General features: G+C 36.4%; 1 protein-coding gene across 1 annotated transcript in view; it reads left to right on the forward strand.

Moving 5' to 3' along the window:
- Nucleotides 1-16,812, forward strand: part of TMEM38B (transmembrane protein 38B) — a 70,540-nt gene extending 53,728 nt beyond the window's left edge. Inside the window, exon 6 of the mRNA XM_082404188.1 lies at nucleotides 16,242-16,812. Coding sequence (XP_082260314.1) covers nucleotides 16,242-16,457 — 216 coding nt within the window. The 3' untranslated portion in view covers nucleotides 16,458-16,812. The remainder of the gene's footprint in view (nucleotides 1-16,241) is intronic.
- The last annotated feature ends 1,135 nt before the right edge of the window (nucleotides 16,813-17,947 follow it).

The following is a 17,947-nucleotide window of genomic DNA, read 5'->3' on the forward strand; positions in this document are numbered from 1 at the left end:
TAACATCAGTCTCTGCCGTCTCAGTTTCAGTTCTAGCTCTCTGCTTTCTGCTTGAGAAACTGTCCTGAAACAAGTGAGGGTAAGTGTGGGGATCACTTCATCAGTTTCCCTTTTCTCATGGAGCAGTCTTATACTGTCTGTTGTCCAGCACTTGAAAATAGTTGCCTCCTGTATTTTGTCAAGTTTATGATTTTTATGCCTGGAGGGCTAGTCTAGAAACAGTTATTCTGTTATAGGCAAGAAGGAAGTTCCTCTGTTCTTTCTTGCTCAATCTTGTCAGGGGTTTGTCAGTCTGTAGTTAATCTTGTCAGAGGACCAACTTTTGGTTTTGTTGTTCCTCTCAGTCATATTGTTTTACATTGCTGTCTCACGTCACGTGTTTTGATGTGTATGTTTTTATTGTCATTCAGTTTAAATTCCTCCTACTTCACAATTTCTTCTTTGACACAGAAATGTTTACAATTGTGTTTTGAAATTTCAAGCATTAAAAAAACCTTTTTTAAAAAATGATTTCTCCAGCTCCATTTTTTGTTCTCAAGATTGCTTTGGCTATTCGGGGTCTTTTGTGTTTCCATACAAATTGTGAAATTTTTTGTTCTAGTTCTGTGAAAAATGCCAGTGGTACTTTGATAGGGATTGCATTGAATCTGTAGATTGCTTTGGGTAGTAGAGTCATTTTCACAATGTTGATTCTTCCAATCCAAGAACATGGTATATCTCTCCATCTATTTGTATCATCTTTAATTTCTTTCATCAGTGTCTTATAATTTTCTGCATACAGGTCTTCTGTCTCCTTAGGTAGGTTTATTCCTAGATATTTTATTCTTTTTGTTGCAGTGGTAAATGGGAGTGTTTTCTTAATTTCACTTTCAAATTTTCATCATTATTGTATAGGAATGCAAGAGATTTCTGTGCATTAATTTTGTATCCTGCTACTTTAGCAAATTCATTGATTAGCTCTAGGAGTTTTCTGGTAGCATCTTTAGGATTCTCTATGTATAGTATCATGTCATCTGCAAACAGTGACAGCTTTACTTCTTTTCCGATTTGGATTCCTTTTATTTCTTTTTCTTCTCTGATTGCTGTGGCTAAAACTTCCAAAACTATGTTGAATAATAGTGGTGAGAGTGGGCAACCTTGTCTTGTTCCTGATCTTAGTGGAAATGGTTTCAGTTTTTCACCATGGAGGACGATGTTAGCTGTGGGTTTGTCATATATGGCCTTTATTATGTTGAGGAAAGTTCCCTCTATGCCTACTTTCTGCAGGGCTTTTATCATAAATGGGTGTTGAATTTTGTCGAAAGCTTTCTCTGCATCTATTGAGATGATCATATGGTTTTTCTCCTTCAGTTTGTTAATATGGTGTATCACGTTGATTGATTTGCGTATGTTGAAGAATCCTTGCATTCCTGGAATAAACCCCACTTGATCATGGTGTATGATCCTTTTAATGTGCTGTTGGATTCTGTTTGCTAGTATTTTGTTGAGGATTTTTGCACCTATGTTCATCAGTGATATTGGCCTGTAGTTTTCTTTCTTTGTGACATCTTTGTCTGGTTTTGGTATCAGGGTGATGGTGGCCTCATAGAATGCGTTTGGGAGTGTTCCTCCCTCTGCAATATTTTGGAAGAGTTTGAGAAGGATAGGTGTTAGCTCTTCTCTAAATGTTTGATAGAATTTGCCTGTGAAGCCATCTGGTCCTGGGCTTTTGTTTGTTGGAAAATTTTTAATCACAGTTTCAATTTCAGTGCTTGTGATTGGTCTGTTCATATTTTCTATTTCTTCCTGGTTCAGTCTCGGAAGGTTGTGCATTTCTAAGAATCTGTCCATTTCTTCCAGGTTGTCCATTTTATTGGCATAGAGTTGCTTGTAGTAATCTCTCATGATTGTTTGTATTTCTGCAGTGTCCGTAGTTACTTCTCCTTTTTCATTTCTAATTCTATTGATTTGAGTCTTCTCCATTTTTTTCTTGATGAGTCTGGCTAATGGTTTATCAATTTTGTTTATCTTCTCAAAGAACCAGCTTTTAGTTTTATTGATCTTTGCTATTGTTTCCTTCATTTCTTTTTCATTTATTTCTGATCTGATCTTTATGATTTCTTTCCTTCTGCTAACTTTGGGGTTTTTTTGTTCTTCTTTCTCTAATTGCTTTAGGTGCAAGGTTAGGTTGTTTATTTGAAATGTTTCCTGTTTCTTAAGGTAGGATTGTATTGCTATAAACTTCCCTCTTAGAACTGCTTTTGCTGCATCCCATAGGTTTTGGGTCGTCGTGTCTCCATTGTCATTTGTTTCTAGGTATTTTTTGATTTCCCCTTTGATTTCTTCAGTGACCACTTGGTTATTAAGTAGTGTATTGTTTAGCTTCCATGTGTTTGTATTTTTTACAGATCTTTTCCTGTAATTGATATATAGTCTCATAGCGTTGTGGTCGAAAAAGATACTTGATATGATTTCAATTTTCTTAAATTTACCAAGGCTTGATTTGTGACCCAAGATATGATCTATCCTGGAGAATGTTCCATGAGCACTTGAGAAAAATGTGTATTCTGTACTTTTTGGGTGGAATGTCCTATAAATATCAATTAAGTCCATCTTGTTTAATGTATCATTTAAAGCTTGTGTTTCCTTATTTATTTTTGTTTTGGATGATCTGTCCATTGGTGAAAGTGGGGTGTTAAAGTCCCCTACTATGATTCTGTTACTGTCGATTTCCCCTTTTATGGCTGTTAGTATTTGCCTTATGTATTGAGGTGCTCCTATGTTGGTTGCATAAATATTTACAATTGTTATATCTTCTTCTTGGATCGATCTCTTGATCATTATGTAGTGTCCTTCTTTGTCTCTTGTAATAGTCTTTATTTTAAAGTCTATTTTGTCTGATATGAGAGTTGTTATCCCAGCTTTCTTTTGATTTCCATTTGCATGGAATATCTTTTTCCATCCCCTCACTTTCAGTCTGTATGTGTCCCTAGTCTGAAGTGGGTCTCTTGTAGACAGCATATATACGGGTCTTGTTTTTGTATCCATTCAGCCAGTCTGTGTCTTTTGGTTGGAGCATTTAATCTATTTATGTTTAAGGTAATTCTTGATATGTATGTTCCTATTACCACTTTCTTAATTGTTTTGGGTTGTTATTGTAGGTCTTTTCCTTCTCTTGTGTTTCCTGCCTAGAGAAGTTCCTTTAGCATTTGTTGTAAAGCTGGTTTGGTGGTGCTGAATTCTCTCAGCTTTTGCTTGTCTGTAAAGGTTTTAATTTCTCCGTCAAATCTGAATGAGATCCTTGCTGGGTAGAGTAATCTTGGTTGTAGGTTTTTCTCCTTCATCACTTTAAATATGTCCTGCCACTCCCTTCTGGCTTGCAGAGTTTCTGCTGAAAGATCAGCTGTTAGCCTTATGCGGATTCTCTTGTGTGTTACTTGTTGTTTTTCCCTTACTGCTTTTAATATTTGTTCTTTGTATTTAATTTTTGATAGTTTGGTTAATATGTGTCTTGGCGTGTTTTTCCTTGGATTTATCCTGTGTGGGACTCTCTGTGCTTCCTGGACTTGATTAACTATTTCCTTTCCCATATTAAGGAAGTTTTCAACTATAATCTCTTGAAATATCTTCTCAGACCCTTTCTTTTTCTCTTCTTCTTCTGGGACCCCTATAATTCGAATGTTGGTGCATTTAATGTCCCAGAGGTCTCTGAGACTGTCCTCAATTCTTTTCATTCTTTTTTCTTTATTCTGCTCTGCAGTAGTTATTTCCCCTATTTTATCTTCCAGGTCACTTATCTGTTCTTCTGCCTCAGTTATTCTGCTATTGATACCTTCTAGAGAATTTTTAATTTCATTTATTGTGTTGTTCATCTCTGTTTGTTTGCTCTTTAGTTCTTCTAGGTCCTTGTTAAACGTTTCTTGTATTTTCTGCATTCTGTTTCCAAGATTTTGGATCATCTTTACTCTCATTACTCTGAATTCTTGTACAGGTAGACTGCCTATTTCCTCTTCATTTGTTTGGTCTGTTGGGTTTTTGCCTTGCTCCTTCATCTGCCCTGTGTTTCTCTGTCTTCTCATTTTGCTTAACTTACTGTGTTTGGGGTCTCCTTTTCTCAGGCTGCAGGTTCGTAGTTTCTGTTGTTTTTAGTGTCTGTCCCCAGTGGCTAAGTTTGGTTCAGTGGGTTGTGTAGGCTTCCTGGTGGAGGGGACTAGTGCCTGTGTTCTGGTGGATGAGGCTGTATCTTGTCTTTCTGGTCGCAGGTCCACGTGTGGTGGTGTGTTTTGGGGTGTCTGTGACCTTATTATGATTTTAGGCAGCCTCTGTGCTAATGGATGGGGTTGTGTTCCTGTCTTGCTAGTTGTTTGGCATAGGGTGTCCTGCACTGTAGCTTGCTGGTCGTTGAGTGGAGCTGGGTCTTGGCGTTGAGATGGAGATCTCTGGGAAGTTTTCGTTGTTTGATTTTACGTGGAGCTAGGAGGTCTCTTGTGGATCAGTGTCCTGAACTTGGCTCTCCCACCTCAGTGACACAGCCTTGACGCCTGGCTGGAGCACCAAGAGCCTGTCCTCCATACGGCTCAGAATAAAAGGGAGAAAAGAAAGAATGAAGAAGATAAAATTAAATAAAATAATTACAATAAAAAATAAAAAATAATTATTAAGAATAAAAACTTTTTTAAGTAATAAAAAAAAAAGGATAGACAGAACCCTAGGACTAATGGTAAAAGCAAAGGTATACAGATAAAATCACACATAGAAGCATACAGATACACACTCAAAAAAAGAGAAAAAGGGAAAAAAGTATATATATCGTTGCTCCCAAAGTCCATCTCCTCAATTTGGGATGATTCGTTGTCTATTCAGGTATTCCACAGATGCAGGGTACATCAAGTTGATTGTGGAGCTTTAATCCACTGCTCCTGAGCCTGCTGGGAGAAATTTCCCTTTCTCTTCTTTGTTCGAACAGCTCCTGGCAGCTTTGGATTTGGACCCGCCTCTGCGTGTAGGTTGCCTGAGGGCATCTGTTCTTCACTCAGACAGGACGGGATTAAAGGAGCAGCTGATTCATGGGCTCTGGCTCACTCAGGCGGGGGGGGGGGGGGGGGGGGGTGGGAGTGGTGGGGGGGGAAGGGGGGGTGGTAAGGGTGCGGAATGCGGGGCGAGCCTGTGGCGGCAGAGGCCAGCAGGACGTTGCACCAGCCTGAGGTGCACCGTGCGTTCTCCCCCGGGGAAGTTGTCCCTGGATCACGGGACCCTGGCAGTGGCAGGCTGCACAGGCTCCCGGGAGGGGCGGTGTGGAGAGTGACCTGTGCTTGCACACAGCCTTCTTGGTGGCTGCAGTAGCAGCCTTAGTGTCTCATGCCCGTCTCTGGGGTTCGCGCTGATAGCCGTGGCCCTCGCCCGTCTCTGGAGCTCCTTTATGTGGCGCTCTTAATCCCCTCTCCTCGCGCACCAGGAAACAAAGAGGCAAGAAAACGTCTCTTGCCTCTTCGGCAGCTCCAGACTTTTTCCCGGACTCCCTCCGGGCCAGCTGTGGCGCACTAGCCCCCTTCAGGCTGTGTTCACGCGGCCAACCCCAGTCCTCTCCTGGGATCCGACCTCTGAAGCCCGAGCCTCAGCTCCCAGCCCCCACCCGTCCCGGCGGGTGAGCAGACAAGCCTCTCGGGCTGGTGAGTGCTGGTCGGTACCGATCCTCTGTGTGGGAATCTCTCCGCTTTGCCCTCCACACCCCTGTTGCTGCGCTCTCCTCCGTGGCTCCGAAGCTCCCCCCTTCCGCCACTGGCAGTCTCCGCCCACAAAGGGGCTTCCTAGTGTGTGGAAACCTTTCCTCCTTCACCGCTCTCTCCCACTGGTGCAGGTCCCTTCCCTATTCTTTTGTCTCCGTTTTTTCTTTTTTCTTTTACCCTACCCAGGTACGTGGGGAGTTTCTTGCCTTTTGGGAGGTCTGAGGTCTTTTGCCAGCGTTCAGTAGGTGTTCTGTAGGAGTTGTTCCACATGTAGATGTATTTCTGATGTATTTGTGGGGAGGAAGGTGATCTCCGCGTCTTACTCTTCTGCCATCTTGAAGCTCCTCTCTATTTTTAGTTTTTAAGGCACCTCCATACTGCTCTCTATAGTGGCTGTACCAATTTACATTCCCACCAACAGTGTAGGACGGTTCCTTTTTTGCCACACCCTCTCCAGCATTTATTGTTTGTAGACTTTTTGATGATGGCCATTCTGACTGGTGTGAGATGATACCTCATTGTGGTTTTGATTTGCATTTCTCTGATAATTAGCAATATGGAGCATTTTTTCATATGCCTGTTGGCCATCTGTATGTTCCCTTTGGAGAAATGTCTGTGTAGATCTGCCCATTTTTTGATTGGGTTGTTTGTTTTTCTGATATTGAGCTGTTTGTATATTTTGGAGATGAATCCCTTGTTAGTGCCTCGTTTGCAAATTTCTCTCAGTCCGTAGGTTGTCTTTTTGTTTTGTTTATGGTTTCCTTTGCTGCACAAAAGCTTTTAAGTTTAACATATACACACCGCTATATATAAAAAAGATAACCATCAAGGACCTACTGTATGGAACAGGGAACTATACTCAATACTTTGTAATACCTGTAAGAGAAAAGAATCTGAAAAAGAATACACACACACACGCACACACACATATATATACACACACATATATATATATAAATATGAGAAACTGAGTCACTGTGCTGTACACCTGAAGCTAACATGACATAGTCAACTATACTTCAGTAAAAAAAATTGAAAAAAACCCCTCTATTCCAAATACTTTTTATCTCTAAGAAATATTTCATAACAAGATTTTAGCCTTAAAAAATAGAAAACATCTCTAGTAGAACCCTGAATATTCAGCAGTTCATGAACATTCTTGAACTGTTAAGAAAAATTAAGGGATAAAGGATCAAAAGCCTAATAAATAATTGAAAGAAATCTATCAACAGACAATTCACACAACAAAGATATGATGTCCCTTAAACATATGAAAACGTGACACTCATTTGGGAATATATTAATGAAAATTACACTCAGATACCATTTCTCATCAGATTGGCAAAAATTAAAGTCTGGCTGCATATCCTGTTTAGAGAGAGAATTGGGCACTAACTTTAATGGCAGTTTGTCTAACTCCATAATAAAATTTGTTGGTATTTTTATTGAGATTGTATTCAGTTTATAAATTAACTTAGGGTGGCAGTTATATTACATAGGGACAAAAGCATAGAGTGAGACAGGAGAGAGGACAGAGTCATGAGGTTTTCTAATATTTAGAGAAGGAATATCCAGAATGAGAAATGGGAAAGAAGCTGCTAGAAACCAGGAGATGGTATTAAGAAGGATGGACTGGTCAGTTATGCTGCATGCTGTTGAGAGGTGTATTCAGATAGTAGAGTATTTTGTTGAACACATGAATGAGGGACAATGGTATTAGGCCCTTTCGGGGGATACAATTGGACATGTAAACTTTGAATAAGACACTGTCTTCAAGATGTTATTGTCTAAAAAGAAATATGAGGCATCGTACTTTTAAACTTACGAGGATACGGACTAAGTTTGTTTTATTCATCACTGTATCCCTAGCATTGTGTCTGGTGCATGTAGTAGATTTTTAATATATATTTGTTGACTGATAAATGACTAAAATGCTCTTTCATAGGTGTCTCTGTATTTAATTCTCTCATACTTATTTATCTAAGACTGTACTACCAGATGAACAGTTTATTTAACCAACTTATTGAAGAGATTTATAAAAATGAAGATCTGAAGATTTATTTGACAGTCATTCAGGTTAATAATTATTAATATCTGAGTGAGTGATATCACCAATGAAGAAAGCATAGAGTAACCAGAAAACCAGGCTGAATATGCCATGTACCAGAAGTTAATTATAGGGCAAAGTGATTTTCATTGGAGGGCACTGGGGGAGGTTTAATGGAGTAGACACTTTGCAGTTGCCCTGCAAAGGATTGTTTGGATTTGGGCAGATGGAGGCAGGAAGAAGTATGTTCTGGGTGGAGAGAAAGATTAATTATGCAAATTTTGCTTATATAGATATATTGTAATAGTCTTTGAATTATTCATATGAGGTAGAAGTATTTTCATTCATTATACTCTCATTGCTATGCACTATAGAGGATTTAAATTACATGAGTACTGTTTGTGCCTTTGAGGAACTTATATTTTAGGTCACATTTTTCTGGGCATATTTTGAAATCATATAACATGAGATATTATATAAAGAATATGCCAAAGCAATCTTGAGAAAGAAAAATGGAACTGGAGGAATCAGGCGCCCTGACTTCAGACTATACTACAAAGCTACAGTAATCAAGACAGTATGGTACTGACTCAAAAACAGAAATATAGATCAATGGAACAGGATAGAAAGCCCAGAGATAAACCTAGGCTTAAACCTAAATGTAAGACCTGACACTATAAAACTCTTAGAGGAAAACATAGGCAGAACACTGTATGACATAAATCACAGCAAGATCCTTTTTGACTCACCTCCTAGAGAAATGGAAATAAAAAAAAAAATAAACAAATGGGACCTAATGAAACTTAAAAGCTTTTGCACAGCAAAGGAAACCATAAACAAGACGAAAAGACAGCCATCAGAATGAGAGAAAATATTTGCAAATGAAGCAGCTGACGAAGGATTAATCTCCAAAATATACAAGCAGCTCATGCAGCTCAATATCAAAAAAACAAACAACCCAACCCCAAAATGGGCAGAAGACCTAAACAGACATTTCTCCAAAGAAGATATACAGATTGCCAGCAAACACATGAAAGGATGCTCAACATCACTAATCATTAGAGAAATGCTAATCAAAACTACAATGAGGTATCACCTCACACCTGTCAGAATGGCCAGCATCAAAAAATCTACAAACAGTAAATGCTGGAGAGGGTGTGGAGAAAAGGGAACCCTCTTGCACTGTTGGTGGGAATGTAAATTGATACAGCCACTATGGAGAACAGTATGGAGGTTCCTTAAAAAACTAAAGATAGAACTATCATATGACCTGCAATCTGACTACTGAGCATATACCCTGAGAAAACCATAATTCAAAAAGAGACATGTGCCACGATGTTCATTGCAGCACTATTTACAATAGCCAGGACATGGAAGCAACCTAAGTGTCCATCGACAGATGAATGGATAAAGAAGATGTGGCACATATATACAATGGAATATTACTCAGCCATAAAAAGAAACGAAATTGAGGTATTTGTAGTGAGGTGGATGGACCTAGAGTCTGTCATATAGAGTGAAGTAAGTCAGAAAGAGAAAAACAAATACCGTATGCTAACACATATATATGGAATCTAAAAAAAAATGGTTCTGAAGAACCTAGGGGCAGGACAGGAATAAAGACCCAGACATAGAGAATGGACTTAAGGACACGGGGATGGGGAAGGGTAAGCTGGGATGAAGTGAGAGAGTGGCATGGACATATATACACTACCAAATGTAAAATAGATAGCTAGTGGGAAGCAGCCACATAGCACAGGGAGATCACCTCGGTGCTTTGTGACCACCTAGAGAGGTGGGATAGGGAGGATGGGAGGGAGATGCAAGAGAGGGGGATATGGGGATATTAAGTATATGTATAGCTGATTCACTTTGTTATACAGCAGAAACTAACACAACAATGTAAAGCAATTATACTCCAATAAAGATGTTAAAAAAAAAAAAGAATGTGGCAGAGCACAAACAATTCCTTTACTGGAATTAATTTGTATTTTAGGATATGTTTAAATATCAGATTAGGGCTTGTACATTCTTTGGTTTACTTCCCTTTTTAAGCAAGAGACTATGAAGTCAAATGCTGTTTAATTTAGGTAATATGCTTTTTCTTTTAATAGTTTGCTAAATAGGGAGAGAGTTTTATATTTTATTTATAGAAGAATAAGGGTTCATTCCATTTGTCACCATTATATTTGTGTCACCTTATTGAATTAAGCCCTAAGAAGAGGCTGAATTCACAGAAATCCATCCATGTACCTCATAAGTCTATCTCAGCAGTAATTTATGATGCCAGCAGTACTCCTTAGCTGAGTGATGAGTCTACTGGGAGTGGAGATTCTATTAAAACTCGACTTTGAAAAATACTTAGTATAGTTCATGTTCTCAGGAAGTACTTTAGATCCTGACACTCATCTCTTTTGGATTTTGTAAAAAGACATTGCTGTTTTCCTGACAGTGGACCATTGTTTGACCTGAATTCTTTTGTTTTTTGTTGGCCGTCCATGAAGTCAAGCTATGACCAGGATAATTAATGCCAATACACCTCATTGTAACTATTTATTCTAAAGAATAATTTAATCTAAAGAAATTCTTCTTAGATATTAACCAGTAATGGTATAAACTTGGAGGTTAACATTATATTTGTACTCTTCTCACTCTATATTCTCTCCAGGTGATTACATTCTAATTCATGCCTTTACCTTTAACTTGTATGGTAACGACTTCCAAATCCATATCCCTTACTTAATGTTTCTGGGCAAACCTCCATTACTGCACTTACTCTTTATGGTTTTGTAATTACTGATTTACTTGGCTGTCTCTGGCTAGTCTGTAAGATTTTTGAGGGCAGGGATTACATTCAACATTGTTTTGGCAGCCAGGTGTAACGCACAAGCAGATTATTTTAATCCTGTGGATTTTAGGCTTTGTTAGTGCTATTCTGTTTCAGATTTGCCTTTCTAGAATGTGACCCTTTTGGGGTCTCAATTTAAGCCCGAGGTGTACCCCTGGGCAGGTCCACCTTGCCTGGCTTTGAACTCCAACCTGTCTTCCCAGAACCAAGCAGTGGGCTGCTCAGCTCTTTGGCCTCCCAGCTGTTGTTCTCTGCTAGGTTTTTGAAATCTGTTTCTATGTTTGCAGTTTAGCATTGGTAAACTCCTCCAGCACAGACTACACATGGACTTGGGGGCTTACTTAATGTGGTTCACTCCTCTTTGAGCTGTTATTGCTCTCAAGTGCTAGACGCTTTGGCCTTCTCAGACTCCAGCCTCTGTCTCTTTAACCCATTTGGGACTTCTGCATTTCATTTCCCTATGCTGTGAATTGACACATGTCCTTAAAAGAAAAAGCCAGGATAAATGTGGAGTTCACTTTGTTCAACTTCCTTTCTTTTAGGGATCATAACCCCACCAGGTTATACCTGTATTGGTTGTTCTCCAGTGTCTTTTTACAGTTGTTTTATGTATTTGTGTCTTTTATATTGATTTTGTTGAGATACTGAGTCTGATATAAGCTCTTTAGTCACAGCTGGCCTGTAGTTTATGTGCATGCATTAAAAAAAGGTTTATTTGTTATTTGTTTATTTTTATTGTGGTCAAATTGGCATAACAAAATCAGCTGTTTATACAATTCAGTGGTGTTTAGTACATTCACAATGCTGTGTGCATGCATTTTTAAATTTATATAAATGATAGTACGTTATAGCATTTGTTCTTCGTCTCATTTTCACCTAACAATATATTTTAAGAATTTTTCCATATAACTTTACAATTTATTATTTTTAACAATTACACAGTATACATTTCACTTATCCATTCCTCTTGTGATAGACACCCACTTTGTCTCCAACTCCCCACTACCTAGACTATATTGCAGATAATAAGAATTTACTCTTGTTTCCATTGTCCTCAGGAAAGCTGATTATGTAGGGACCTCCTGTGAAAATTTAATTCCAAAAATATCTAGTTTGATTCATTATCTGAGATCTGCTGGAGGAATTGCCCCTTGGAAATTTATGGGCTTTTGGGAACCATTCTAGTCCATAACGTTGTCCCAGATTCATTTTGGCACCAGTATGATTTCTTGAGCAAATCTAAACATCTCTGAACACTATACATTTTGCCAGATAAAAGATTGGGTAGCACTCCATTCTATCTCTCAGTGTCTCAGTTGCTTATATATATTAATATATATGGAAAAAATTGGATGGCTAGAGACTTACTATAGTCCCTCATACTGGCAGGATTCTACAATTTACTGGAAGTCTGTGACTTTAGATAATGATAAACTGCAGTGTATTTAGTGATCAAACTCAAAATCTGAGTGTTCCAAACTGCTTAACCACTTATTAGCTCTGTGACTTTGAGCAAGTTACTTAACCTGTCAAAACCTCAGTTCCACCTTTCTATGATGAGAGTAATAATAGAGTAGTTTTTGGATTACATTTAAAGAGAATAAGGTAATACAAAACACTTATCACAGTTCTGGCACATGTTAAGTGCATAGTAATAATAGGTATTCTTGGTCATTTGGTGTAGACTGTAAATGATATTTTATCTTCTTATTTCCTTTCAATACTAAATGTATTTTTTTGCTTATGCTGCTCATTTGGCACTCAAAAATGTGGTATTTTGTATTATTGTTAATGAGTTATGTTCTTTTCCATTAATTAAGTGTAAACTTATAGAGAACAGATTTTTTTTTCCAGAACCTAACTTAATTTGCTTCTGCTGAAGATTAAATTAAGAATGCATATTGAACACAGTGAGAACTTCTACAAAGAAAATAGGAAATATAAGAAAGTACTAGATAGAAGTCACAGAGCTGAAGAATATTATAACTGAACTAAAAAATTTACTAGGGGGGTTCAACAGCAGACTAGAAGAAGCAAAAAGGATCAGTGAACTTGAAGACCAGGCAGTGGAACTCACCCAATCATAGCTACAAAAAGGAAAAAGAATGAAAGAAAGTGAAGATAGCTTAAGGAATTTACGGGACAACATCAGGAGGACTGACATTCACATAACAGGGCTCTCAGAAGGAAAGAGGAGAGAGAAAGGGGCAGAAAAATTATTTGAAGAAAGAATGGCTGAAAACTTCCCTAATCTGGGGGAAGGAAACAAACATGCAGATCCAGAAGCCCAGAGAGTTCCACATAAGGGGACCCCAAAGAGATCCCACCAAGACACATGATAGTTAAAATGTCAAAAGTTTAAGACAAAGAGAGATTCTTAAAAGTAGCAATGGAAAAACAGTGTGTTATGTATAAAGGAACCCCCATAAGACTATGAGCAGATATTTCCAGTAGAAACTTTGCAGGCCAGAATGGAGTGGCGTGATATATTCAAAGCACTGAAGGAAAAAAACTCCCAACCTAAATTACTCCACCTGGCAGTTACATCCAGAATTAGAGGAGAGAGAAAGAATTTTTCCAGACAAGCAAAAGCTAGAGCTTATCACCACTAAATTGACCTTACACAAAATATTAAAGGGACTTCTTTAGGCTGAAAGGAAAGGATGCTAATTAGTAACAAGAAAACATATGACAATATAAATCTCACTGGTAAGGGTTAATATATAGTAAAGGTAGTGGATTAATCACTTATAAAGTTAGTATGAATGTTAAAAGACAAAAGTAGTAAAAGTAACTAACTATAATAATTAAGGGATACACACAAGATAAAAAGATGTAAAATGTAACATCAAAAACAAAAAACATTGAGGGGGAGAGTAAAAATATAGAACATTAAAATGCATTTATACTTAAGTTATTATCAACTTAAAATAGACTGTCACTAACATAAGTTGTTATATGAACATATGATAACTATAAAGCATTTATACTTATTATCAACTTAAAATAGACTGTCACTAACATAAGTTGTTATATGAAAATATGATAACTACAGAGCAAAAACCTGTAGTATGTACACAAAAGATAACAAGAAAGTAATCTAAGCATACCACTAGAGAAAGTCATCAAGCCATAATGGAAGTGAGCAAGGGAAGAAGAAAGGACCAGAGAGGAACAACAAAACAGCCAGAAAACAATTAACAAAATGACAGTAAGTACATACTTGTTAATTACTTTAAATGTAAATTGACTGAATTCTCTATTCGGAAGACATAGAGTAGCTGAATAGATAAAAAAAATAAGACCCATCTATATGCTGCCTGCAAGAGACTCACTGCAGATGTGAGGAGAGAAATAGACTGAAAGTGAAGGGATGGAAAAATATATTCCATGCAAATGGAAACGCAAAGAAAGTTGGGATAGCTATACTTATATCAAACAAAATAGACTTTAAAACAAAGACTAATTAGAAAGAAGGGCATTACATAATGATAAAGGGGTCATTTCTAATAAGAGTATATATAACATTTGCAAATATTTATGTACCAACATAAATATATAAAGCAAATATTAACAGACCTAAAGAGAGAAATAGCAAAACAATAATAGTAGGGGACTTATTGAAGTCCCCTCATTTACAACAATGGATAGATCACTAGACAGAGAATCAAGAAGGAAACATTGCCCCAAGGACATATTAGACTAGGTAGACTTAACTAAAGATATAGACAGGACATTCCATCCAAAAGCAACAGAATACATATTCTTCTCAAACACACGTGGAATATTCTCCAGGATTCATCATATGTTAGATCATAAAACAAGTCTTAATAAATTTAAGAAGATGAAAATCATATCAAGAATCTTTTCCAGCTAGAATAGTATGAAACTGGAAATTGTTTACTAGGAAGAAAACTGGAAAAATCACAAACATGTGGGAATTAAACATAATGCTATAGAACAACCAGTGGGTCAGTGAAGAAATAACAGAGAAATCAAAAAAATACCTTGAGACAAAAATGGAAATACAACATTCCAATCTTATGGGATGCAGCAAAAGTAGTTTTAAGAGGGAAGTTCATAGCAATAAATGCCTACCTCAAGAAATGAGAAAAATCTCAAATAACCTAACTTTATACCTTAAGGAACTAGAAAAAGAACAAATGAAGCCCAAAGTTAATGGAAGGAAGGAAATAACATAGAGCAGAAATAAATGAAATACAGACTAAAAGGACAATAGAAAAGACCAAACTAAGAGTTGGTTCTTTGAAAAGATAAACAAAATTAACAAATCCTTAGTTAGACTCACCAAGAAAGAAAACGAGATAACTCAAGTGGATAAAATCAGAAATGAAAGAGGAGACGTTACAACTGATACCACGAAAATACAAGGGATTGAGACTGCTATGAACACTTATATGCCAACAACGTGGACAACCTAGAAGAAATGGACACATTTCTAGAAACATACAACCTGTCAAGACTGAATCACAAAGAAATAGAAAATCTGAACAGACCAGTTACCAGTAAGGAGATTGTATCAGTGATCAGAAACCTCCCAACAAATAAAAATCCAGGACCAGACAGTTTTGCTGGTGAATTCTACCAAACATTACAAGAATTAATACCAATCCTTCTCAAACTCTTACAAAAATAAAAGATGAGGGAATGCTTCCAAACTCATTTTACAAGGCCAACATTACCATGAAACCAAAACCAGACAAGGATGCCAGAAGAAAAGAAAATTATGGGACAATATCCCTGATGGGCATAGATGCAAAAACCCCCAACAAAATATTAGCAAACTAAATTCAACAATACATTAAAAAGATTATACATTGTGATCAAGTGGGATTGATTCCAGGGATGCAAGGATGGTTCATCATCTGCAAATCAATCAGTGTGATATATCACATTAACAAAATGAAGGATAAAAATCATATAATCTCAATAGATGCAGAAAAAGCATTTGACAGAATTCAGCATCCATTTACAATAAAAACTCTTAACAAAGTGGGTGTAGAGGAAATGTACCTCAACATAATAGAGGCTATATATGACAAGCCCACAACTAACATCATAGCCAGGGCATTATGCCTGGTGAAAAAAATGAGACAAAGACAAATGCAGTATGATCTCATTTATGTGTGGAATCTAAAATTTAAAAAAACGCAAGCTCATAGATAGAACAGATTAGTGGTTGCCAGAAGTGGAGTGGGGGGGGCGCAGTGACGAGGCTTGGTGAAATGGGTTAAAAGGAGTCAAAAAGTTCAAACTTCCAGTTATAAACAAATAAGTCAACAGTGTGTAACGTATAGCATGGTAACTGTTGTAATACTGTATTGCATATTTGAAAGTTGCTAAGAGAGTAGATCTTAAAAAGTCTCATCACATAAAAAAATTTTTGTGTGCTGTGTATGGTGACGGATGTTAACTAGACTTACTGTGGTGGTTATTTCGTAATATATGCAGATATCAAATCATTTTGTACACCTGAAACTAGTATAATGTTATATGTCAATTATACCTCAATAAAAAAAAAGCATTTTGAATCTTTTCTTCTTTTTCACTTTCCCCTCTCAGTTTTAGGAAACAGAAAACATTTGTATTTAAATTCAAAATTGAACTTTTTTTTTTTCAGATAACCATGATGATTACAGAGACTGCTGTTATGCCTTTTGCTTGTTTTGAGGATACATTGAATCGGATCCTGTTTGGCTGGCAGCAGCAGTTTTCATCATGTGAAAAGAGAAGTGAAACAAAATCGTCTCTCAATGGTACTGGTTCATCGACCTCAAAACCTATAGCTGATGCTTCAGATAAAGTTCAAAAGAAACATACTAAGAAGACTGAGTAAATTTACTTGATGAGCTTTAGAAGGCAAAAAATTTTCTTTTTCTTATCTACCTGTCAGATTGTGATAAATATTTCTATGTAAATGATGTAAAATAAAGATTATATATAAGGATTGGAGGTGACAAAAAGAAAGAACTTTTTCTGTTTCAGGGAGACTGTCCCTTTCTGGATTGAAATTTCCTGAGTGTTATGAGTGTATCATGTGAAATGGTTTTTCTAAGTTATATATAAAAGAGTCTATTGTGATTTTTAAAATAGTTTTATATTGATAAAAGGCTAGTGTTTTTGAATGTTAGAAAAAGTAAACCTACTGTCATTGCAAAATAACAAAAATTAAAGTTTTATTGTTTAATCTAGATATTTTCATGTTTTTTATTTGAATCTATTTGAGCTTTAGTTTAGCAAAATTAAACTTTTATTACACATTACCATTATAATTCTTAGATATGGAAAACAATTCCTGTTTAATTTTGAGTACTAGGAAAAGTAAACTTTACCTAAGTCACTTTATATTATGAATGAAAATAAATTATTAGCTTATATTTCAGAAATAAACATTGTATATTTTGCCCACATTAAATAGAAATATCTGAAATTTTAATTTTTTTCTAGTAGTATTTTTCAGTGAGAGCAGAGTATTATTAGTCTTAATCTTAAGTGTGTTTCATGCCTTGTTTAAACTATTTCTTTTTTCTAAAAAGAAAATCAGGGGTATAGTTTTTAATAAGTTACTAAGTCCATGTTCTGCTTTGCAAGTTTTGAGGAGCTTATTTTTTTCTCTCTCCTTAAAACACATTTGTTTTAACTGTAGGAGAAATTATTCTTCTCAGCATTTCATATATTCTTAAGTATTATTTCAATTTAAAAATTTCACCTTTGTCTTCTTTTTAATGGGTACTTTTCAATTTTCTAGTTGAATGTCTCTTACTAGTTTACACAGGTTATATTTTAATGTACATGTACATATATTTCTAGTTTTATTTTAAATTAAAACTAGTTACCCTTATGTAAAAATGCTCAGCTCTAATGAGAATTGTCCTCGGGCATTTGATAACAACCACCTAATTAAGAAGAAACAAACTAAAATCTTGTATGGTAGTAGTCTATTTGAATGAAGAATGATGAAGTGAAATTTGGTACCTTATTGGCAAAAATAATTAAAAGAAGAAGAAAAGGTACTAAATAATGTTAGATTTTCCTATTTTATTTTGTAGTTTAAAAGCCCAGTTATAATTTTAAAACTTTGTGACTGACATGATTTCTTCTACCAAGACCATGAGCCTGCAAAAAGTTAGTATGTATCAGGCATCTTTGGCTGGTATAGAACTACTCAAATCATATTCAAGTTAGAAGTCTTGATTTTAAAAAATTTTAACAAATATAAACACCAGCAGGGATTATACTTTTGTTAAAAAAATTTTTTGTGGGGGGAGGACCTTTGATAGCCTTGGGATGCTAAGGAGTTTATTTTTAATATTCTGACAGAAGGCA

Source organism: Balaenoptera borealis (assembly GCF_965194805.1).
Source record: "Balaenoptera borealis genome assembly, chromosome: 8".
Taxonomy (NCBI): Eukaryota; Metazoa; Chordata; class Mammalia; order Artiodactyla; family Balaenopteridae; genus Balaenoptera; species Balaenoptera borealis.